At 43.7% G+C, this 25,775-nt stretch overlaps 1 protein-coding gene across 2 annotated transcripts in view; it reads left to right on the top strand.

Annotated features, from left to right (window-relative positions):
• SLC15A4 (solute carrier family 15 member 4) overlaps positions 1-23,321 on the top strand; it is a 79,331-nt gene extending 56,010 nt beyond the window's left edge. The window contains exons 6-8 of one of the 2 annotated variants that reach the window (XM_061602796.1): positions 6,132-6,287; positions 14,023-14,181; positions 21,257-23,321. In XM_061602796.1, the coding sequence (XP_061458780.1) occupies positions 6,132-6,287; positions 14,023-14,181; positions 21,257-21,405 (464 nt within the window). In that variant the 3' untranslated portion in view covers positions 21,406-23,321. Of the gene's footprint in view, positions 1-4,689; positions 4,933-6,131; positions 6,288-14,022; positions 14,182-21,256 lie in introns of those variants that run through there. The other variant, XR_009759639.1, reaches the window with a different exon arrangement.
• The last annotated feature ends 2,454 nt before the right edge of the window (positions 23,322-25,775 follow it).

The following is a 25,775-nucleotide window of genomic DNA, read 5'->3' as shown; positions in this document are numbered from 1 at the left end:
AAACACTGTTTATGAACTGAAAAGGTAACTCAGATTAACTGGTTTGTGGATTTATTATTTTGTTACAAGACCTTACAGAAAGGATTGCTGGTAGACGGGCACCATTTTATGAGAGATGTTTCCCCTTCTGAACCATGTAGGAAAGGTATGCTTCTTCTAAGACAACCCCTGCATTGATAAATATGCAGAGCTTGGAAAAGTTACTTTTTTGAACTACAACTCCCATCAGCCCACTCCAGTGGCCATGCTGGCTGGGGCTGATGGGAGTTGTAGTTCAAAAAAGTAACTTTTCCAAGCTCTGTAAATATGTGTGTTATCTGAAACAGGTGGGGGATCATCGTCTCTCCATGTGTTGCTAGGCTTCAGCTCCCATCATCCCTGGCTATTGGCCCTGCTATCCAAGGCTGATAGGAGTTGAAGTCCAACAACATCTGGAGGGCCACAACTGCCTGACACCTAATCTAAAAACAAGGAAAGTGTGTTTTTTTCTGCAGTATTATTCAATCGACTAAACTTCAGGCAGTTGTATCAACCAACTTATTTAACTGGGGTGACTGCCCTTATTAATATGAGCGCAAGATACTTCTGAGTTCTGTAGAAAGAACAGGATAGATAGGTCAGTGGGAAGCAACACATGAGCAAAATCAGAGCTCAGATACAGGCCCCATCTGCACCTTTCATTTATAGTAGCATTAATACCACTTTAACAGTCATTGCTTTTCCCCAAAGAATCCTGGGAACTGTAGTTTATAAAGGGAGAGAGTTGTTAGGAGATCCCTATTCCCCTCACAGAGCTACAATTCCCAGAGTGGTTTCATAGTCGATCCCTCTTCCTTGGGCACTCTGGCTGTGACTATCTAATCAATCATCCTGTTCTCACAGTGGCCACAGAAGCCCACAGGCAGGACCTGAGTGCAAGAGCACTCTGCCTTCCTGCAGTTTCCAGCAATTTGCATTCAGTGACACACTGCCTCTAACGGTGGAGGTAGAGCATAGACATCATGGCTAGCATAATTGTGTTCGTGTTTGCATAGCAGTTGGTGGATTTCCATCAGGGCCAGCATCACTTTCTCGATTGTCCAAGGATGCAGGACATAATTGTCTCAAGTTACAGGAAGCCAGATTTTGGCTGAACATCAGGAGAAATGTTCTAACTGTTAGAGCAGTAGGACACTGGAACCAATGACCTAGGGAGGTGGTGGGCTCTCCAACACCGGAGGCCTTCAAGAGGCAGCTGGACAGCCGCCTGTTGGGGATGCTTTAATTTGGATTCCTGCATTGAGCAGGGGGTTGGACTCAATGGCCTTATAGGCCCCTTCCAATTCTATTATTCTAAGGAGAGGGTTCAGCACCTTGGACAGCTCCTGGAAAGTTTGGACTAAAATCCAGAGGAGATTCACTGCCCCACTGACATCAGAGCCACCAGTCTTCACTGCCCAACTCATACACACACACACCAGCATTTCAATGTTTCTTTTCCAGCTGACACACATTCCATGACATATAAAGATTCTCAATCTTCTCTGGACTCTGTCTGTTTTTGGTTTTTTGAGGGGGGTGGGAGTTTCTCCTTCTTTAATTATTTTTTTTTTTAAAAAAAACTTCTGCAAACCTGGAGTTCCCTGGAGCTTGCCCTGCGTTCTGCTGCTACGAGACAGCGAGAAAAAAATCTTTCTGCCCTTCCTTTTTTTGTCTTGATCCTTCCAATATTCCAATAAAAAGGGGGGAGATGGCAGCAGCATGAGTGGCAGTGTGAACGGGTTCCCGCGGGGTCCCTGCGAGGTTGCAAGAAGACAGCGGGGAGAGAGCAGCAGGCAACCTGCTGGCGCTTTACTTTGAGCATCCTCGCCACTTGGGACCAGTGCAGAGCAGAGTCACCGGCAGAGGCGTAGTTGTGCCACCTTTATTTTTGAAAAGCTCCTGGGCTATCAAAACGCCACCCACTTGTCTCCGCCACCACATTTTCCTTGCTGCCGCCCTCCCTGCTGGGCTTTTTGTTGTCTAGTTTGGTGGAGGGGCAGCTTCACCTCTGAAAGCCCCAGAGCCACCAAGCGCCGCCTACCCGCCTTCGACACTGCATCATTGTTTGCCACCCCCCTCCTTGCTGGACCTCTCGTCATCCAGCCTGGCCGCGATGGTGGACCTGTACCAACTCTCTGACAATATAAGCTCCGGTGCCGGGGCCTTCCCTGCGGGCAGATCCATCTACACTGAGCAAGCCTCCACCCCTTTCCTCTCCTTCCTCTCCAAGCCCATCGTTTCCATCTCTCCCATGGGCAGACCCACGCTGAGCAGGCTTCTACCTCTTTCCTCTCCTTTCTTTCCGAGCCTGTCGCTTCCACCTTTGCAACAGCCTATGAGAGCCGGAACGTCCACCATTTCATCCCCGTGATGAAGTTGGAGGACTGCTTACCCTGCACACCGTCTGTGTTGGCAAAAAGCTGGTCTGCTCCTGCTCCTTTTCCTGTATTTGGACTAGCAGATGCAGTACCAGCAGGACACCCCAGTGGTCGCATGTTTTGATGTCAACGTATTGATGTAAGAACTAGTAGACATTAATTGTTAGGAATTTATTAGGAAAGTGTTAGGAATGTGTGATTTATTGTATTTTCCTAGAAAGTTGTAATTGTTGCTTTTTAATAATGTTATTATGTTGTTGTTTAAGTTTTGTAAATTGTATGGTTTTATTGCTATGTATTTCTATATTTGTGTTTATTCTTTGTGAGCCACCTTTAGGGCCTTTTGGCCAAAAGGCTGGAGAGAAAGAGGGAGAGAGAGATAAAAGTAATCAGCTTCATTGGCTGACCCTGGGTTCTGTTATTACGAGAGTGGGAGAAATCTCTCTCTCTCCACATTCTCCACACCGTGGATCATTTTACACACGTCTGGTGTGTACCATAGGAACACAGGAAGCCGCTTTACGCTGAATCAGACCATTGTCGTATCTAGCTCAGCGTTGTCTGCACTGACAGCAGAAGTCTTGTAGGGTTTCAGACAGGGAATCCCTCCTAGCCCTACCTGGAGATGCCGGAGATTGAACCTGGGAGCTTCTATATGTAAAACAGATGCTCTACAATTGATCTGTGGCTCTTCCCCCTCTTTCCTACCGTTTTTGCTAAACTAAAAAGCCCCAGACATTGTAGCCTTTCCTCGTAGGGGAGTTGCTCCAGCCTCTTGATCATTTTGGTCATTTCAGTCGCCTTTTCCAGTGCTGCAATATCCTTTTTGAGATGCAGAGACCAGAATTGTAGACATGGTTGCCCCATAGGTTTGTAATGCACTCGTATTCCCTGGCTTGCTATTCAGGGGGCACCTGAAGCAGATGGTGCTGGACTTGATGCAATATTGGTCTGGCTGCGAGATCATTGGCTCCTTATCTTGCCAGTGAAACAACAATATAAAATTGTTTGACAGCCTGTTTCTAAACACACCTACTCAGAAGTACGTCCTATTGAGTTTAGTGGGGCTTTACTCCCAGGTAAGTGGGGTTAGGATTGCAATACTGTATCTAATGGCTTCTGAGTCCCACCACGTAGCTTGCAACCCTCTTTTTTTAGGAGTTTTAGGGTTCACAGGAATCCACAGGGCTGTATCTCCTGCTTTTTCAATAGCCCAATATTTGCATAAAATCAGCAACCATGGATTTCTTTTTTTCCCCTTCTGTCAAATACCGTGCCGTGCTCCAGCTTTATACAGGGTAGGGGGTGTATGTTAGCAGTAATGAGATTGCCTTTATACCAAATGGTATCTGTTTGCATCAGTAGCTGTGAGCTAATCCGCACGGTACGGATTTGTGTAATTCTGGTTAATAAAATGAGAATACAATAACTCCAAAATCCTATGATACTGGGAACTGGATTTCCCAAAATTGTTCTTTTCTTAAATTGTGCTTTCCCCCCCCCTTTTGTGTGCTTACAATATTTTTGCATGCAATTATGAGAAAATGTAGTTTAAGCTGTTGCTGCTGAGTTCAGGTAATTCTCTTGTAATGCAAGCAGATCCTCATTCATTCCCTTCCAAATGTGAAGAAGTAATGACCTGACTGATTCGGTCTGCCAGCTCACATGCCAAGTTTCTCATAGGAACACAGGAAACTGCCGTCTCCTCATCGTTGGTCCATCTAGCTAGGTATTCTCTGCACTGGCTGGCAGCAGCTCTGGAGTGTTTCAGGCAGGGGATATACCCGTCCCCTACTAGAGATGCCAGGGATTTGAATCGGGGGCTTTCTGCATACAAGGCGGATGCTCTACCACTAAGCTATTGCATTTTTCCTAAAATTAAATTAAGGTTCCATTCCTTGTGGTTTGGAATAAAGGGGTGATTTAAATAGGAAGCAGCCTTATGCTGAGTCAGAACTTTGGGGCATGTTGCTCATCTCTACCTGGAAATGCCAGGGATTGAACCTGGGACCTTCTGCATACAAGGCAGATGCTCTGCGACTGAGCTACAGTCCTTCTCTAGCTTATCTCCAAACCCTTATTTTAAATCTGTTGTGTGTCTTTGTCCCATGTGCACAAGTTCCTTTGGGTGGCATAGGCATTTTTTTAATTCTTGCCAACTAGTGCTGGCACCAGATTTTTTTGGAGGAGAGTCTTGGGCAAGATACCCGCAATGGGCCCTGTCCCTCACTTAGTCTACCCCTTCACTGCCATTGCTGCCAGCCAATGATGTTCCTCTTCCTCATCACAGGTTGCCGGAGAGAGCCAACAAGCAAGCAGGCAGTGGCGGCTCTATCTCCTCCTTACCACCACAGTTGCTTGCTTCTCATTCCTTCTGGGAGAGATCCAGTGGCAGCTTGCAGAGCGGCCCCTGCTGGGGTGTGAGCCCTCAGCAGGTGCCCAACTTTGCAGATCTTGGACACCACCTTGCAACAACACTCTGGGGCCAACAGTACCGTGCTGGAGCACCTGTTTTGCATGCAGAAATTACCAGGTTCAGTCCCTGGCATGTCCAGGCTAAAGGGATAATGGGGCACAGGGGACACCAGTGTGGTGCCCATGGACACCAATGTGCCTGTCCACACATTGCCAGCTGATGATGCTCTCACAAGGCACATGTGAGAAGTCTCAGTAAAAATCCTCAATACGGGAGAGACTGTTTGCACTTCCTGCTCTGTTCTAGCCTCTCCTGCATCAAATGTGCCCCCTTAATGCCCACATTTCATTGGATGCCAGGACTGGATGCCCAGCTTCCCATCTGTTCTGAACCATGGAGAGGTGCAAAGAGCTTCTCTCTGTGAGTGAGCACAATGGTGGCTGCCCTTAAGTGCCTTTTTGTCATTGATGGGGCAATATGCCCATGCCATTTTGTGCTCCTGTCTCCTTTTCTTCTCTTTTAGATGTGACACCCTGTGGCTGCCATTTTGTGACTGGTGGCCACGGCACTTTCCCAAAATTTCCTTCACAGCCAGAAACCCCAGAGAGCTGCTGCCAATCAGAGTAAACAACACTGGGTTAGGTGGACAAATAATCTAACCTGGTATAAGGCAAAAACACTTTCAGTAACCATATTCAAACCAGTAAAATATTGATTTATTATGCCTGTGTTGTATTTCCTCAGCTGAATTCAGTGAGGTTAGTAGGGTTCAATCCTGTCCTCAGCGACGAAGCTCTAATCCTACCTCGCAGGGTTGTTACGAGGATAAAATGGGAAAGTTGGGAAAGTGACAAATGTCACCCCAAATATCTAGGACAGGGGTAAGGAATGTAATGCCCAGGGAATGAATGCGGCCCTCCGGGCCTCTGTATGACCCTCAGAACTCTCCACTCCCTCTCACCAGCCACATCTCTTCTCTCCAGATTGCCTCTCCCAAGACCTGCTTCACACCCGCCTTGAGTGTTTTTGCCTGGCTGCAATAGGTCCTTGAACTCTTGCATGCCTGGATGAAGGACAGAGAAGGCTGTGTGTAGAAACTGCCATACAGAGATGCAGTTTACATTGACTGCTCTGCCCACTTTTGCCTGTGGCCCCACCCACCACCGGCACGTGGCTCTCAGAAGGGAATTTGTCCCTTAGGCTGAAAAGGTTTTCCCCACACCTGATCTAGGACATAGGGTGGGATTTTTTAAGAATGGAAACAATAAATATGAACGTTCCCATAAACTCCATATGCATTTCCTTCTTTCTTCCAGGAATACTGGAAAGCAAAAGGCTGAAGATTGTGAAGATCAAGCCAATTAATCAGAAGATCGGGACGGCTGTATATCAAGCGGCTGATATGTCAGTCTGGTGGCAGATCCCTCAGTATCTTCTGATTGGTTTCAGTGAAATATTTGCAAGTATTTCAGGTGAGTTTGGAAAGGAATGTACTGGGGAAGGGCGGGGAGGAGTGTGCCTTTTTTCTTTACAGCAATTTCAGCTCCCTGGGTTTTCATCTGTCTACTTACTGATGTAAAGCAGGGATGATGAACCTCATGCAGCAGACAGAATGCGGCCCTCCAGGCCTCTCTGTTTGGCCCTTGAAACTTTCACCAAGCCACATGCCTCAGTCTCTCTGATTCATACCCAAATATTTTTCCCAGGCTGGAATATGTCCTTCTGATGATACAAAATTGGGAGGGAGAGCTAATACCGTGGAAGACAGAAACAAAATTACAAGGGACCTTGATAGGCTGTATCATTGGGCTGAAAACATCAGAATGAAATTTAACAGGGATAAGTGCAAAGTTCTGCACCTAGGAAAAAGAAACCAAATCCACAGTTATAAGATGGGGGATACTTGGCTCAGCAATACTACATGCGAGAAGGATCTTGGTATTGTTGATCACAAGCTAAATATGAGCCAACATTGCAATGTGGCTGCAAAAAAAGGCAAATGCTATTTTAGGCTGTATTAACAGAAGTATAGTATCCAAATCGTGTGACGTATTGGTTCCTCTCTATTCAGCACTAGTTAGGCTTCATCTTGAGTACTGCATCCAGTTCTGGTCTCCGCACTTCAAGAAGGATGCAGACAAACTGGAATGGGATCAGAGGAGGGCAATGAGGATGATCAGGGGACTGGAAACAAAGCCCTATGAGGAGAGACTGCAAGAACTGGGCATGTGTAGCCTTGGGAAGAGAAGACTGAGGGGAAATATGATAGTACTCTTCCAGTACTTGAAAGGTTGCCACACAGAGTAGGGCTGGGATCTCTTCTCGATCATCTCAGAGTACAGGATGCAGAATAATATGCTCAAGCTACAGGAAGCCAGATTTTGACTGAACATCAGGAAAAACGTCCTAACTGTTAGGAAGTTACAACAATGAAACCAATTACCTAGGGAGGTGGTGGGCTCTTCAACACTGGAGGCATTCCTTGGAGGTATGCTTTAATTTGGATTCCTGCATTGAGCAGGGGGCTGGACCTGATGGCCTTCAAGGCCCCTTCCAACTCCATGATTCTGTGAAAATGTTGCGCAGAAGAGAACATGGCCCTCAGGCTGAAAAATGTTCCTGCACCTGATTTAAAAGGCAAAGCGTTCCAAATCTGCTTTGGACTTGTGCCTCCAATTTCATACTTTGGAAGTTGTTTTTAGGAACCTGTTGGGCTGAGTATTCAAAGTAGAAAAGAAAGTTCTTTCTACATTTATTTGGACCATTGTTCTCTTGGCAGTTACTGAAGTCCTGTTTTGTTCCACGTTACCGAGGTCCAAATTTCAGTCCTTGGAAACTCCAGTCAAGGACCTGGACCTGGAATGTTTGACAACTTAGAGAGCTGTTCCAGCTGCTTCTGGTTAAGAACATGCGAAAAGCCCTGCTGGATCAGGCTAATGGCCAATCTAGTCCAGCAACCTGTTCTGACAGTGGCCAACCAGATGCCTGTGGGAAGCCCTCAAGCAGGACCTGAATGCAACAGCAACTCTCTCCACATGTAATTCTGAACAGCTGGTCTACAGAGGCATACTGTCTCCGACGGGGGAGGTAGAACATAGCCATTATGGCTAGTAGCCATTGATAGCCTTATCCTCTATGAATTTGTCAAATCCCTTTAAGAGCCTTGCTGGATCATACCTATGGCTCAGCTAGTCCAGCATCCTGTTTTCACAAAGGCTAACCAGATACCTGAGAGCCAGTGTGGTGTAGTGGTTAAGGTGTTGGACTACGACCTGGGAGATCAGGGTTCGAATCCCCACATAGCCATAAAGCTCACTGGGTGACCTTGGGGCAGTCACTGCCTCACAGCCTCATGAAAACCCTATTCATAGGGTCACCATAAGTCGAAATCGACTTGAAGGCAGTACATTTACATTTTTATAACCAGATACCTACCAGATGCACACAAGGAGAACCTGAGTGTAACAGCACTCTCTCCACTTGTGATTCTCAGCAACTGGTATTCAGAGGCACATTATCTCTGACAGCGGAGGTAGAACATAACCATTGTGAATAATAGCTGTTGATAGCCTTATCCTCCATGAATTTGTCTAATCTTCTTTTAATGCCATCCACATTGGTCGCCATCACTACTTGGGGAAGCAAATTCCATAGTTTTAACTATGTGTTAACAACGCTGAACTAGATCTGAACCAACAGATTCAAGGGGGGGGGGAGATTTTAGATTAACTATTAGGAATAATTTCCTGAGGGCACAAGTCGTTTGACAGTGTAACAGACTGTCTCGGAAGTGGTGGCCTCTTCTTCATTACAGGATTTTAAGCAGAGGTTGGATGGTTGCCAATAAGAGATGTTGCAGCAGCTGATTTCTTGCTTTGGGAGGGGGCTGGACTAGAAGACCTTTGAGATCCCTTCCAGCTCTGTGATTGTCTTCTGTATGTTCTAAGATAATGAACCAATGGTCTGATGCAGTATAGGGCAGCCTCATAATAGGAAGAACCATAGCTCAACGACAGACTGGATGCTTTGCATGCAGAAAGTCCCAGATTCAATCCCTGGCATCTCCAGTTTAAGAACGTAAGAGCATACAAAGAGCCCTGCTGGATCAGTCCAGTGGCCCATCTAGTCCAGCATCATGTTCTCACAGTGACCAACTAATGCCACTAAGATGCCCTAATGGAAAGCTCACAAGCAGGACCTGAGCGCAAGAGCACTCTCCCCTTCTGCAGCTTCCAGCCATTGGTATTCAGAACATACTGCTTCCAACCCTGGAGGCAGAGCATAGCCATCATGGCTAGTAGCCATTGATAACTTTATCCTCCATGAATTTGTCTAAACCTCTTTTAAAGTCATCCAAGTTGGTGGCCAAAAGGATCGGGTGATGGGGAAGACTTCTCTGTCCAACACCTTGGAGAGCTGCTGCCAGTCAGTGTAGACAGTGCAGGGCCTGATGGATCAGCGGTCTAACTCTGTATTTGCCAGCTCCATATTTTACCAATACAAAGCTTAAAATTCAATGCTCTAAGCAAATAGCAAAGTGTCCTTGAATATCTCTGTGCCCTGCCTGTTTGATGTAGTGTCCAAAACATAGACTCCGATTGATTTTCTTCTTTTCCTCCTTCTTTTGAGTGGAAGGTACAAACGGGAGGCATCAGCGTGGCCATAAAATCTCATTTTCTGGTCTGTTTCACACACATTCAAGGCTCATTAGTAAAAAAATAGCTCCAGCTTCTCGCCGCCGTTTCAGCTTGTTTTGCATAGACTTCTAATTAAATAACGGTGCCCCCCTCTCTCTCTCCTTCTCTCTATCTTTACATGTAAATGTTGTTAGTTTACTTTACCTCGATGGGCACGGCTAGAAACCAGGTTCAAAATGGTTAGCAAAGTGTTCTTCACACCTCGAGTCAAGTGAAGCAAAGAGGAAGAGCAACCAGGACCACCTTGTCCGGTGGGGCAGAGCAATCGCCTCCAAGCTGCAGGTCACAGGCATTTACTGTGGGGAGACAGGCAAGCCAGTGACGAGATCAAGGCTGCATGCACGCACTGGTGGTAGTGCCAGATCCACTCAGCCTGGACCTCGCTGCAGCTGTGCTCTTCCCCCCCCCTCTGTCAGGAGGCTATTACTGCAATTCTGCCCCAGAGGGCAACCTGCTCCTGATAGTGACGAAAGGAAGCATCCGATGTGAAACTTATTTATTCTGTGTAAAAATGTTACATTATTATTGTTGCATTTATTTGGTGCTTACTACAAAAGATTCGTCTCAAAACGACTTACCATTTTTAAAAGTATCTAATATAACATTTAAAATACATCTAAGATTAAAAAGGGGGTAAAAATAACTAAAAGTGCTCATCCAACAATAACATGAAGCAGACACATGTGACCCCACCCAATTAAAAGATAAACATCAATTAGGAGCAAAATGACTGGGTTGATAAAAATGTCTTCACCTGGTGCCTGAAGATTGATAGCAATGACTCCAGGCAGACCCTCTTGGGAGACCATTCCACAGTTGGGGAGCCACCACTAAAAAGGTCCAATCTCGTTTTGCTACCCTCTATGGCTCCCTTGGGCGGGGCATACAAAGAAGGGCCTCAAATTATGAATGTACAGGGAGAGGCAGTCCCTATGACCCCCCCTACTTTGTGAGAAACTCAAGGCAGCTTGCCAGTCATAATCCCCCAAAATTCTTTCAAAATGATAAAATAATACCCCAGTTAAACCCCATCTTGAAAACCATTTAAAGAACCATCCACCATAATAGCTCAAACACTGCTGAGCAATCAGCCTTATGCTGAATCAGACAAGTGGCCATCTCTCTGCCCCAGTGTTGCTTGTCCTGACTTGTGGCAACTCTAGAGCAGCCCTAGCCAACCTGATGCCCTCCAAATGCTGCTGGATTCCAGTTCCCATCATCCCTGACCATTGGCCAGGCTGGCTGGGGCTGATGGGAGTTGGAATCCAACAAATTCTGGGGGTTTTGTCCCTCTCTCATAAAAGTAGAACTTGTGGACATCCAATGAAGCTGAAGGTTGGAATATTCAGGAAGGACAAAAGAAAGGACTTCTTCCCACAGCCCATAGTTAAACTATGGAGTCTGCTCCCACAAGCAGCAGTGGCGGCCATCAACATGGATGCCTTTAAAAGAGTATTAGGCAAATAAGAGTATAAATGTCTACTAGTCATATGGCTATGCTGTGCCGCCATGGTTGGAGGCAGCATACTTCTGAATACAAACTTCTGGGAACTGCAGGAGGGGAGAGTGCTCTTGAGCCCAGGTCCTGCTAGTGGGCTTCCCATTGGGGCATCTGGTTGGCCACTGTGAAAACAGGATGCTGGATAGGGTCAATGAGGGGTGTGGCCTGGGGAAATGAGGGTTGGCCTGGGGAGAGTCTCAAGGGCCAGTAGAGAGGCCTGGAGGGCCACATTCTGCCCCAAGGCCTGAGGTTCCCGACCTCTGGCATGAGTTGAAAATATTTAGTAGTACTAGTAGTATGAATAATATATTTCAAGGCCTGGGTCATGTACGACTGTCTCCCTACCCTCTTCCCCAAATATGACCAAAGAAACAGTTGTTTGGTTCTCCATAAAATTCCTTGGATGTTTCAACTGAGGAGAAACTGCCTCACATGTTTCAGGCGGGAAAAATGAAGTGCAACTCAATGTTAACTTTCTCTCTCAGTTGTACCCAAGTGTGGCCACCAGATGGCAGGATTTTAGATCCTCTTTTCCACTGAGGGAAAACATGGAAGCTGTTCTATCCTGACAAATATATATAAAATACATTTTCTGGGAACAAAAACCAAAACAGGCCCTGTCAAGTGTGCAGGGTATATTACACAAAGTTAGATGTGTGTCTTAAAAAAAAGACCTCGAAGTTGTTTCTGGACATGCATTGAGCCCCATAAGAGAAATTTAAAAGGGAGCTTCTGTTTTGTATCCCAGTACAAAAAAGACAGCCCTCAAAGGTATTGGGGTTAGAGCTAGCCTACAATTCATATCAAAATTCTCAGTTTGACCATAAGCCAGTCACAACTTAGGGACACAGGAATCTGCCTTATACTGAGTACTGGAAACAAAGCCCTATGAGGAAAGACTGAAACAACTGGGCATGTTTAGCCTGGAGAAGAGAAGACTGAGGGGAGATATGATAGCACTCTTCAAGTACATGAAAGGTTGTCATATGGGAGGGCCGGGATCTCTTCTCGATCGTCCCAGAGTGCAGGACACGGAATAATGGGCTCAAGTTGCAGGAAGTCAGATTTCGACTGGACATCAGGAAAAATTTCCTAACTGTTAGAGCCATATGACAATGGAACCAATGACCTAGAGAGGTAGTGGGCTCTCTGACACTGGAGGCATTCAAGAGGCAGCTGGACAGCCATCTGTCGGGAATGCTTTGATTTGGATTCCTGCATTGAGCAGGAGGTTGGACTTGATGGCCTTATAGGCCCCTTCCAACTCTACTATTCTGTGATTCTATGAGTCATACCATTAGTCCATCCAGCTCCATATTGTCTACACTGACTGGCAGTGGCTCTCCAGGGTTTTAGGCAAGAGTCTTTCCCAGCCCTACCTGGAGATGTCAGGGATTCGACCTGGGACTTTCTACATGCAAAGCAGCTGTTCTTATTACTGAGCTATGGCCTTTCCTCGGAGGAGGAGAAGGAAGGAGAACAGCCTTCTCGATCAGGCCAAAGGCTGATCAAGTCCAGCGTCCTGTTCTTACAGTTCCCAAACAGATGCCCCCATGGGAAGCCCACAAGTACAGCATGAGCACAATAACCCTCTTCCTACTTGTGTTTCACAGCAATTGTGTTCAGAGTCATACTGCCTCCAGCAGTGGAGGTAGTACATAGCTATCATGGCTAGTAGCCACTGATGGCCCTTTCCTTCACAAATGTATCTAAATCCCTCCTAAAGGCATCCTCCCTCTGAATCCCCATTTTGTTTCTGGCTGTGCCCATCCCTGAGCCACTGTTTGGCCCCCACCTGACCCAGAGAAGGTCACAGATCTGTGGCAGAGCATCTGTTTGGCATGCAGAAGGACCCAGGTTCAATCCCCAGCAATTCCAGGTAGGGCTGGGAATGACTTCTGCCTAAAACCCTGGACAGCTGCTGCCAGTGAGTGTCAACAATACTGAGCTAGATGGACCAATGGTCTGACTGTCTGTATAAGACAACTTCCTATGTTCCAGTCAATGTTCTTTGGGGTTCTGTTAAAGATTTGAGAAACCTAAGCTGACCCACCTTCCAATTTGGGGATTTTTAAAAGTTAGCATCAGCACTTTTGAATTGTGCTTTGAAACTAGTTGGAAGCCAGGGTTTAGTTATTTTAAGATTTCTTGAACATGCGACAAAGTGTTTAACTTTAAAAAATCTCTGTGGCAGAAGTGCTGATAGAAAATGCAAGTGATCCTGTTTGAACTAGAGGCTCCCTGCCAATCTTAATTGCTTTTTGACATTTGCCCCCTCCCTTCAGTTTGCTCTACAAAGCTTTTGTTTCAATCTTCTGATTGTTATCTGAGCTAAAAGGCAAATAATGAGAAGCTCAGCACCTTGAGATGGGAGCCTGAGATTCTGGGAGAGTGGCAGAGATTCTTACGTTTGGATGAGTGTGTGTGCCGCTGTTCCATGAAGCTCTTTAATTTACATAATAAGTTAAATTGTAGCAATTTATGATGCATTTCTGCTTTGAAAGCACATGTTCTTTCTTTTGTACAAAGAGTCTACATTTCATACGGAGCTGAAACCAGGCTTTGTTTATAAAGCATGTTTATCATGATAAGAGCTCAGCTTCAAAAGCTTTTAGAACTATAATGGTGTATGTTTCATTTAGTCTATTGACTTGTTTGCAAAGAAGTCCACTTCTGGATAATCTGACACCCCATCTGCACTATACATTTAAAGCAGTATGATACCACTTTAAACAATTATACCTTTCCCCAAAGAATCCTGGGAACTGTAGTTTGATAAGGGTGATGAGAGTTGTTAGGAGACCCCTATTCCCCTCACAGAGAACAGTTCTCAAGAGTGGTATAACAATATCTCTTCCCAATGAATTCTGCATATTGCTCAACAGGGATTTTGATCAACAGGGATTTGAACCCAGGGCTCTGTGGAACATTTATACATGGAAAATACTACCAAATATAATATAAGGATGCAACTTACCTCTTCTTCTTCTACTACTTCTTTTGTTCCAGGTCTAGAATTTGCATATTCGGCTGCTCCCAAATCTATGCAGAGTGCTATTATGGGTCTCTTTTTCTTTTTTTCTGGAATTGGATCTTTCGTCGGCTCAGGGCTTCTGGCTCTGGTGTCTATTACATCAATTGGTTGGATGAGTAATCACACCGATTTGGGTAAGTTGTTGTTATTTAGCTCCAGTACATTAGAGAAAAATAAAACAGGGCACTTATTCTTAAAGTTGCTGCCTGCTGTATATTTTCAAAGTTTCCTGTCTTTAGCATGGCCACATTTTCTAAATTTTAATTTTCACTGGCAACCTTTGCCAGAGGAGTCATTTAAAATCTGAACTGATATTCTGAAAATAATTCCACTTTTCCCCTCTAAGAGTGCTTGCTTGTTTGTTGCTATCTTTAGCAGCTGTTAGAGGCTGTTGTGAAGAATAGCTCCCCAGGCAAAAGAGTTGACGTTGGGTTTGCGCCTTTACTTGTTCGTATCCTGAGCAAATAGATGATCAGATAGTCTGAGACTAGATCCAGTCCGTAGGGCTGGGATGTGGCCCTCTACAATGTTAGACTACAACTCCCAGCATCCCTGGCAGAGGCTGGTGGGACTTGGAGTCCAACAACGTCTGGAGGGCCACAGTTTCCCCATCCCTGCCCTAGGCACTGGATCCGACCTCTAGCATAGCCCCTAATTCCTTTTTTTTTAATAATTTTTATTCAAATTTTTCAAAAGACAAACAAAACAGAGTCAAACAACAAAAACATAACAATACATCAAAAAAATAGTTGACTTCCGATTTGTCGCAGATCAGCTATAAGTATATAATATATATCAAACCTGTCCCTTAATATATACATACAGGATCACTTTTCTCCATAGGCTATCTTAGTTAATCGTCAAATCCCAATATCATCATTTTATTTTGATCTTTCAACAAAAAGTCTAAGAGAGGCTTCCATTCCTTGAGAAATGTGCCTGTCGATTTTTCTCTAAGTAAGCATGTCAATTTATCCATCTCTACTAAGTCCATTAATTTCAATAGCCATTCTTCCGTTGTTGGTGTTGATTCCATTTTCCACTTTTGTGCATATAATAATCTTGCTGCCGTAATCATATATAATATTATTCTTCCATATTTCTTTTCAATTTGTTTATCCATAAAACCCAATAAAAAAAATTCTGGTTTTGACTGAATATTTATCTTTAGAATTTTTTGCATCATCCTACCTATCTGTGCCCAAAATGATTTTGCCTTTTTACACAGCCACCACATATGATAAAATGATCCTTCTTGTTGTTTACATTTCCAACAAACATTAGAAACATTACTATACATTTTTGACAACTTTTCTGGAGTCATGTACCAACGATACATCATTTTATAGAAATTTTCTTTAAGATTATAGCATAATGTAAATCTCAAGCCTTTTTTCCACATATTTTCCCATTGATCCATTTGTATGTTATAACCAAAATTTTTTGCCCACTTTACCATACACTCTTTTACTTGTTCTTCTTCCATATCCATTTTCAGCAAGAGTTTATACATTTTTGCAATTATATTTTCATCATTTGTACACAAACCTATTTCAAAATCAGATTTACTTATTTCAAACCCATACATTTTCTTATCCGTTTTATATCTTTCTAACAGTTGTAAATAGGCAAACCATTGAGAACTATATCCTTCTTTTATCAGTTGTTCTCTCTCTTTCATTATATATTCTCCATGTACATTTTCTAATAGTTCTTGATAAGTTAACCATTTTTCTTTTCCAGCCATTTCTCTTCTATAAAACGCTTCTTGACTTGAGACACATAATGGTATTTTCGAATAGAACCTTGGTTTATATCTATTCCATATTTTCAACAGAGGACGTCTTATAAAATGATTATTAAAGTCTACATTTACTTTTACTTTGTCATACCATAGATATCCATGCCATCCCCACTTCAGGTTATGACCCTCCAAATCCAATAGTCTTTTATTCCTCAATAAAATCCATTCTACTTTATCCAGACTAAACAACAGGCAGCAAAATAAAGTCTCAGATTTGGTAATCCCAGTCCTCCTCTTTCTTTGGCGTCTTGTAGTAATTTAAATTTAACTCTTGGTTTTTTTCCTTGCCATACAAATTTAGAGATCTCTTTTTGCCATTGTTTAAAAGGTAAATCAGAGGATATTACAGGTATTGTTTGAAACAAAAACATCATTCTCGGTAATACATTCATTTTTATCACAAATATTCTACCCATTAATGACAGTTGTAGTTTATCCCATCTTAGCAGATCTTTCTTAATCTCTGTCCATAATTTTTCATAATTATTATGAAATAACTTTGAATTTTTATTTGTCATAATAATACCTAAATATTTCAACTTTTTCTCTATTGTAAAATCTGTCTTGTCCATTAACTCTTTCTGTTCCCTTAAAGATAAATTTTTCACCAACATCTTTGTTTTTTGATTGTTGATCTTAAATCCTGCTAACGGTCCAAATTCTTTTAATTTGTCCATCAATGCATTAATTCCTTCCAAAGGGTTTTCTAATACAATTATCAAATCGTCAGCAAATGCTCCCAGTTTATATTCTTCTTTTTTTATCTTTAGTCCCGAAATCCTTTTATTTTGCCTTATATCTCTAAGCAACACTTCTAAGACCAGAATAAATATTTAGCATAGCCCCTAATTCCAACCGTGTAACCTCTTCTTTGGCATCTATACCCTTACAGCTGGGGTGGGGAAACTTTTTCAGCCCGTGGTCTGCATTCTCTTCTGGACTACCTGAAGGTCGCATGCTAGTGGTGGGTGGAGCCAGAGGCCTATGTGGGCGGAGCAACTAATGTAAATTTTGCCTCTGTACAATAGGCTGGTTTCTACACACACTCACCCACACCAGTCTATTCTCCATCCAGGCAAGCAAAAGGTGTGATTAGAATTCAAGGACACATCCCAAGTCAGGCAACAACACTCACACTGTGAAGTGAGGGGTGGGGCCCAAGGAGAGTTTTGAGGGCCAGATAGAGAAGACTGGAGGGCCATATTTGACACCTGGGCCTGAGTTTTTCCACATCTGCTTTACAGTTTGAACAGGAAGAGAGGCTTGGTGAGGGTTTGTCCATTACTGTGTGTATCTCAGGCAAATGTGATTCAGAAGAGGAGAGAAACCCTGTTGCTCTTCAAGCGGTTGTGAGAAAGGTGGATAGAATTGCTTTCCTGTATGTTAAAAGATGAATTGTCATAATAGCTTTGGTTGCTGTTCCCACTGGAGAAGAGGGGATTTGCCTCTCTCTTGTGAAGGAGTGAATTGCCGGGTAGAGCAGACGTTGTTGGGCCTTTGGACTTTGGGTCCTGAAGTGGGGAGTGGAATGGGTCAGTCATGGAATGTCAAGCAGCAGGAAGAGAGAAGCTTCCTCTTCTTTTCCCCCCAATGCCCGGACATGGAGGCCACACAACAAAACTGATAGATTCAAGTCAGACAAAGGAAATACTTCAGTTGGCTGTCCACAGTTAATCACCATCACAGTAACCAATGATGGCTTATGTATTGATTTAACATCATTTATATACCAGTTTATTGTGAAAAACCTCTAAGCGATTAAAAAAAATCCATTAGCATTATTAATAAAAACACTTAAATACTTAAAAACATTATTTTAAAAAAAGATTAAAAACAACGGTAGACTGAAAAGAGATTAAAATACATCAGCATCTATGTGTCTGGATAGGCTTGCCTAAGCAAAAACGTTTTAAGCAAGCACTGAAAAGAGTATAGCGAAGGCGCCTGCCTGATGTCAATAGGCAGGGAGTTCCAAACATAGATATTGCCACACTAAAACAACGATTTCTCACAAGTGCGGAATAAGTATCCTATGGCACCTGTAACAGCGCCAGTTCCGCAGATTGAAGCAGTTGAGTAGGCACATATGGGGTAAGGTGGTCCCACAAGTAAACTGGCTCCAAGCTGTTAAAAGGCGGTTAGACAAATTCACAGGAGGATCAGCCTATCAATGACCTGGGCAGTACTGCGCTGGCGACTTGGTTCTGCAGATGGCGAAAACTATGGCGACAGCATCGTGGAAACAAGGACCACACTACCTGCTATACAGAAGGCTTAATTTGACTCTCAGCTGCTGTTGGTGGGACCAACCCATATATTGCTCTAGGATAGGGGTTCCTAAACCATGATCTGTGGACCACCAGTGGTCCGTGAGCTTCATTCAGGTTCACAGCATGTCCACGTTAAGTATTCATATTGGTTTTCATTGCGTTTTATTGCTTCTTTTATGTCTTCTCGTGTATTTTATTGTATTACTACAGATTGTAATAAAATGCAATATAGGAAATGAAAGAAGCAATAAAAATGCAATGAAAAATCCTACAGGATCTAGCACAGTGCATTACAATTGCTGCAACAGGCAGAAGAAGCATTAAGTGGTCTGCCAAGACCCTCAGCAATTTTCAAGTGGTCTGTGGGGAAAGAAGTTTGGGAACCAGGGCTCTAGGAGCCTTGCACTGTAGTTCATAACCCCACCGACCCTTTAGTCTTATGGAAGAGATGTTCTTTCCCTAGAAGGTCCACCTGGTGCCATCTTTAACATCCTTTGGGCGCTGTTCTCACCTGAGCCAGGGCTACACCAGTGCAAGTCCCTTGCCTGGGCTGATACAGAGATAACTGTGGCGGAAGACCCTTGCCATGGCTCAGCCGACAGACCTTGAACCAGCGTATGTCCCCCAAAAACAGGTCTTCTGGGGGAGTAGCAGCAGCAGCATGGTGGGGCAAGGAGAGACCCCTATTCCAAACCCCATTCAACTTGATCATGTGACCTAGGGACCAACCCTCAAAACTCAGGCCCACACTCTGGCTCAGCTGGCTTTAGCTCCTACTACAGTCTCCTGAATGACCTTGAGAATAGGGGCAGGTTATGCCAGGGCAAGTTACACCGTCTTTCTATAGTTAGGATTGCTCCACTAGAGACTTTGTTTTTGTACTGAGCGACTAATAGGTCAAAATAACAACTACGAGCCACAGCAGGGAGGTCTGTTGCCTTCTGGGGAGCTTCCTGGGAGGCATCTGGTTGGCCACTGTCACAGCGGAGGACATTGAACATTACACCCTACACTGCCTCTTTTGTGAAGCCATAAGAGGAAGGATGCTGGGTCAGATTACTGTCAGCTTCTTGGGCTCAGAAGCAGAATGCATCAGCTACCTGCTGGCAAGATGCATTTCCTAATGTCAGTTATCAAGTGGCCATTTTTACTCTTTCATCGTAGTTTTAGGACTCGCCTTAGTCTCTGGATCATTTTTATTAAAGTTGCAACTACCACTTGGTATTTTGGATTTCACAGTTTTATTTCTGTTTTACTAATCAGTTGGTGTCTGATATATTGATGTTTTTCATCCTATTGGATGTGCGATGTTTTCATGATTTTGTGTATGTTTTGCTGTATGATGACCTGCAGTTACAAAATTAAACGAAATTCACTTACTGTGAGAAGCAAGATGCTGGCCTGGATGAGTGTTCATTCTGATCCAGCTGGGCTGGTCTTCTGTTCTTGCAACAGCGGAGCGGCTCTGGGGGATATAGGAGGGTTTACTCGACCAAGAGAAAAACCCTTACACAGGGCCCAAGGGCAATTATTTTCCCAGGCCAATTGGTCTGATTTAATTTGCCCACCCCAACAGTACCACCGTCTTGTTCACTGCCTTGGCTCCAGTCTCTCTGGCTTCCCTAGCCCTGCTGGCCACCTAATTTGCCTGCAGACCCTCAACTGCCAGATGCTCTCCTGAAACAATTAAATTATTTCTGTAGGTTTTTTTAAAAAGTGGAGATTTTTATGGAGTTAACATATTGACCCATAAAAGGAAAATTACTCATTTTTGAACACTCATGGTCTTCACAGGAAATATATTGTGTTTTTTTATGTCAGGTGAAGAGCTTCTTTATGTGCTCTTACAGCTTGTGATTAGAAATCCATTGAATGGAATTTTAAGTTTGGGGTAATTGATTTCATCTTGACACGTATGCCCAAGCAAGGATTGATAAGTGCACCATTGTTTCTGCGCGTGCACTCACACACACACCCTGCCCTGGTCCCTGCTTATTTCTAATAACTATAATGGTCCATTTGGCTAGACCTCATGAGACCTGTTGGACTCTGTTCATATTGAATAGGGTTTGGACATGCAGCATTAGCAAAAGCAGATTCCTTCACAAAAGGGACATATTCAGCCAATGAGCTTCTTCATTTAGGAGTGGTTCAGTGTCCCATCACTAGAAGGAATGCTGAGGGAGTGTGTCACAACCTGCACTGCAAGTCCTGCTGTGGCGGACTGAAGCATCTAACTGAAGGGGAAGAGCTCAGGGAAGATTTCACACAGTTTCAAGAACTTCACAATTTTGGGAGAAGGACCATAACTTCAGTGGTAGAGCATATGCTTTGCATGCAGAAGGCCCCAGATAGGACTGGGAGAGCCTCCCTGCCAGAAATCCGGGAGAGCTGCTGCCAGTTAGTGTAGATAATAATGAGCTAGATGGACCAGTGGTCTTACTCAGTATAAGGTAGCTTCCTATGTCCCCAGGATGTGTGTCACTCTGTAATTGTGAAGATCTGACTACTAGACGGTTCTGGTGTGATTATAAAACAAAGCTTCCTGATTGAGGGGCAGCTTATGTAGTAGAATAGTATATTGGACACCCACCTTCTATTATGCAGTGGTCTGAGGACCTTACTTCTTTTAAACATCAATTTCCTGTGGCTACCTATTTGGACGTCTGGAAGACTTATATTAACATATGTTTAACCTAATGTGGATTTACAGGGTGGTATTCAACACTAGCCCTACTCTGAGTAGACCTATTGAAGTTAATAGACGTGGCTGACTTAGGTTCATGAATTTCAGCACACTTACTCTGAGTAAGACTTAGTTGAATACAGTTGTTGTATCCTGAGTGTGAGCTTTCTTCATCTTTTTTTGGTTTGCTTTTCTCTTCGTTGTTAAATTTGCAAAATAATAACAATGATAATAATAATAATATTTTGGGCCCTGGGATGCTTCTAGAGAATCGAGCGGCCCTCAAGAATACAAAAGCTGGCCATCCTCAGTGTAAATCTAACATCATGTTTCCCTTTTAACAAAATATGGCTGTTGGCTTGAATTTTGATGCTTACGGAATGCAATCTCTTTCTCTTATTTGTGGTCTCCTGGCATGCACTTAACTTGTCTCTCTTAATCTTTTCCAGGTAACATTAATGGCTGCCATTTAAACTATTACTTTTTCCTGCTGGTGGCTATCCAAGGAGCAACCCTTCTCCTTTTCCTTATTGTGTCTGTCAAATATGACCGCCAAAGATCTCGGACTAATGGAGCTACCACCAGTGTGCGGACCTGATGTGATCTGGAAGAAAAGAGCAGCTCATTTGACTGGCATGAGGCATCATTTGCATCATCAGTCCACAAGGTCTTAAACGCTAACACAGTGGGCATTCTCTTTTAACTTGCATGTTAATATTGTGGGTTTGCCTCAGCCCCCCCTTTTCCCCTTTCCTCTGTAAAAGTAGGCAAGTGCCTTATGTTAGCAAGATAATATTGTTTGTCTTGCCCTGTGCCCTGAGATGTGAAGCAAGCTCTATTTTTCAAGCGCGTTACCCGCAGGGATTGAAGATGCACTGCGCTTATTTCAAGCTGCTTCCTCCAGTTTATTAAAGGTGGAAATGAGTAGCCTTCAGAAACGGAGAGAATGAATGACTGCATACTAGGAAGCATTTCAGTTCTTTCAAGGAGGACGTTGAAGGAAGGGAGCAAAAACATTGTTTTCAATTTCTTTTTACTTATCCATATTCTCAGAAATTGAGTTCTCCTTTCTTAAAATTGAAGCAGCAAAGTAGATGGGGTGAGAAGCCTCTCTTGTCAAACCTGAAAGGTGAGGGGGGGGTTTGGGGTTGTATGGTAATGAAGTGGGGATTTCCCCCCCCCAAATGTAGGGGATTTCCCCCCCTACGTTGGACAAAAGGGATGTAGCTTAGACATGTTTGTTTTTCATTAGCAAAGGTTGTAGAACTACCGTCTTCAGTAACTAATAGACCTCACTGTGCAACATGGTGGTCTTTCGGCCACTATTTTTGTACATGTTAAATCATTTTGTGATGGGGAAACTGAGCTGGAATCAGTCTTTTTTCTTCTTCTTTCCTTTTTTCCCCCTCACGCCTTGAGAATTTTTCCTTTTTTTTTTTTAAGTAGGACTTGAAGTGTTTGGAAAATACTGTGTGCTATAAATAAGCAAATCTTTTGTTTCCCAATAGTTTTCATGTTTAAAAGCTGACACATGGGAGTAAAAATGAAAGTATTGAAACCTATTTTGAGCTAGGTTGGGTTGACATTCTGAAGGGCACAGTCAACTTATAGTGAAGGCCTAGGTGAACATAAACTGTGAGATGGGCCCTCGATGATTTGGGATTCCGAGCCAATGCGAGGCCGAAAAATCTGTATCAACCATCAGCCAAGCTTTTCCCACAATCCATTTACATGTAGTTCTCCACTAAACCACCCTCTTTTGGAGGACAAAACAGTTGTATATAAATCAGGGAGGGGAAACCTGTGGCCCTCCAAATGTTGGATTCCAATTCCCATCAGCTCAGCCAGCATGGGCAATGGTCAGGGATGATGGGAAATGGAGTCCAAGCAATCTGGAGAGCCATCAGGTTGTCCATCCCTGAGGTAAATCCCACCTTGAGCTTCTTGGCAGAAGGATGTGCAATAAAAACAGATAGGTTTCCATCATTTCATCCAACATGTCCCTTGCGCAAAAGTGGTTCTTTATTTCTCACGGGGCTGAATTGTCAGTTGCATTTCCTCTTTGCAAAAAGTTATACATAAAGAGTGTTGGACTACGACCTGAGAGACCAGGGTTTGAATCCCCACACAGCCATGAAGCTCACTGGGTGACCTTGGGCCAGTCACTGCCTCTCAGCCGCAGAGGAAGGCAATGGTAAAACCACCTCTGAATACAGCTTACCATGAAAACCCTATTCAAGTCAGGATCAACTTGAAGGCACTCCATTTCCATTTTCCATACATAAAAGCAATATTTTACACAGAAATTATGGAATCCACTGGAGGAGGCAAAAAAAAATCTACTTCTTCTAACAACAAATGGTTTTTAAAATGCTTCTTTGGTGTTTAATTTTTAAGCATACAAACATTGGGACAGAAAAGAGACCTTCGGTTTTCTATAAATCAAGTACCTTCATTTAAAAATGTTTACAAAAATGCTTGTGCTGCGAGCCTGTGTTCCACGGTGAATAAAAATATGCTGCAAATATTCTGTTCTCTGTGGTCTTTCACATTTCATCTGCTGCCTTTGGGTTCCACAGTGCATGGTGGAGCCCTTAACATCTTTGCTTGGTGCTCAGGAAACCTCTGAATGTCCCCAACTCACTCACTGCCCTTTGTGCAATGAAGTAATGGAGGTGGTTATCTTTTTGTGTTAGGAAACAAACATAGAGCTGAAGGAGGAAGCTGGAAGAGTGGTGCTCCTTCTCACTTCCTCTTTTAGTTCTATGTGCTTTTAAGGTTCAAGTTAATTCTACTGGATCCGACTTTCACACCCGCCACTTGAAAAAAACAAAGTGTGTGTGTGCATGCCTTCTGTCTCCTGGGGATCAGGTGGAGAGGTGGCCAAATGGACTACATAAGAAGAGCCTGCTCAATCAGGCCAAAGGCCCATCTAGTCTAGCATCCTGTTCTCACAGTGACCAACCAGATGTCTATAGGAAGTCTGCAAGCAGGACACTCTCCCCTCCTGTGGTTTCCAACAACTGGCATTCAGTGGTATACTGTCTCTGATAGTGGAAGGAGAACATACCCATTCTGGTTGGTAGCCATTGATAGCCTTATCCTCAATGATACACTTGCTGAGATCCATAAGGACAAAAGAAGGGCTCCTGCTGGACCAGACCCGAAGGTCCATCGTGCTTGGAGCTGTTGTCTTATATTCATTCCAGAGGAATATCAAGGGCAAAGGCAGGAAGTGCTCCCTGAATAATCCTGGTTCCATATGTACATCTTGTAATTTATGAACCTGTGCTACAGGGATGGGGAACCTTTTTCAACCTGAGGGCTGCATTCTCTTCTGGGAGACTTTCCAAGGGCTACATGCCTGTAGTGGGTGGGACCAAAGGTAAATGTAGGCAGTGCAATGAACGCCAACTTTACAGGAGACTAGTTTCTTCACACAGGGACACACCTCCATCCATAATAAGAATAATTCTTCCCCCTCACAATACCCATAAAACAAAAAAGCAGTTCATATTAAAAGCAGAAATAAAAGCAGCTCATGGGCTGGAGAAGCCTTAGAGCAGAGCTGATGGAATGGCCCCTGCTTCCATCCCTGCCAGTGCTATATAGGCTGCCGGAATGCCTGCTGCCAGGAGATAGTTGAGAAGGAGAAGTCATTTAGTTGCTATTGCTAAATTTCAGTGTGTTTAAATTTAGTCAACAAGGAGATGAGGTCTTCTTCATGGCTACCTCCTCCCCACCTTCTCAGTTATGGACCTTCTTCCCCAACGAAATCTGCAAAAGCCCAAGCCGCTTTACAGAAGCATTGGATGATCTACTTGTTTGGACTGGCCTTGCATGGCAGGGTGAAATTGGGAGGTGGTGGAGAGATTCTGTAAATAAACATCAGATCCAGGGTCAGTACAGCATCCTATTAAAGAAGTTGCATAGCTTTAAAATAGCAGTAGACACATTCATGGAGGAGAAGGCTATCAATGGCTACTAGCCATGATGGCTATGTTCTCCCTCCACTGTCAGAGGCAGAATACCTCCGGATACCTGTTGCAGGTAGAGAGAGCGCTGTTGCCGTCAGCTCCTGCATTTGGGCTTCCCATTGGCATCTGGTTGACCACTGTGGATACAGGATGCGATGGGGCATTGGCCTGATCCAGCAGAGCTTTTCCTAAGTTCATAGTGGACAGCCACATGTTTATATGCATTTTTACATATTTTTACATGCATTTTTATACTGCCCATTAAGTTCTTTGGCTGGTGTACAATTAAAACAGAAAGTATAGAAATACTATATAAATATATATATATATATATATATATATATAAAGAACAAGTTAAAATAGAATCTGAATAAAACCAGGTATGGGTCAACCACATGCTGAATAAAACAAGCGCTAAGTCTGAAAAATAGTAGTCAGCTGTGTTTTTCAAAAGTAAATGCTTGGGGAAATACAAAAGGTCTTCGCCTTGCACCCAAAAGACTACAGTGTAGATGGGAAGCGTACAGACAGGTCATCAAGAAAAAAAGACCTGCTCTGCTAATGTTTGACACACAGATACACTGCCCCGAACATGGGGGTTCTACTTGGCTGTCATGTTGCTGAAGGAATGAACCCTCCAGCTGGCTTGCAACTAAGAGAGCAGTTTGGCACTCCCCAACTCTTAGATCCACAGCTGGGCATTCCCTTTATTAGGACCAAAATGTTAAAAAAAAAATGGAGCAAGGCTGTATATACACCATACATTTAAAGCACTCCTTCCCCAAGAATCCTGAAAAGCAGAATTTACCCCTCACAGAGCTACAATTCCCAGCAAACTTAACAAACTACAGTTTCCAGGGCACACGCTTTATGTGTACGCAGCCCCAGTTATCAAGCTCTTGCTTGGATTGATAGTACCCAGCTGTGGATCTTGGAGTTCTTCTGTTTGTGCCAGCACGGCTGCCTTTGCTTTTATAGATTTCCAATACTA

This window comes from Rhineura floridana, chromosome 19 (assembly GCF_030035675.1).
Source record: "Rhineura floridana isolate rRhiFlo1 chromosome 19, rRhiFlo1.hap2, whole genome shotgun sequence".
NCBI classification, from domain to species: Eukaryota; Metazoa; Chordata; class Lepidosauria; order Squamata; family Rhineuridae; genus Rhineura; species Rhineura floridana.
Note: the sequence above shows the minus strand (reverse complement) of the source record. Positions and strands in the feature narration are given on the sequence as shown.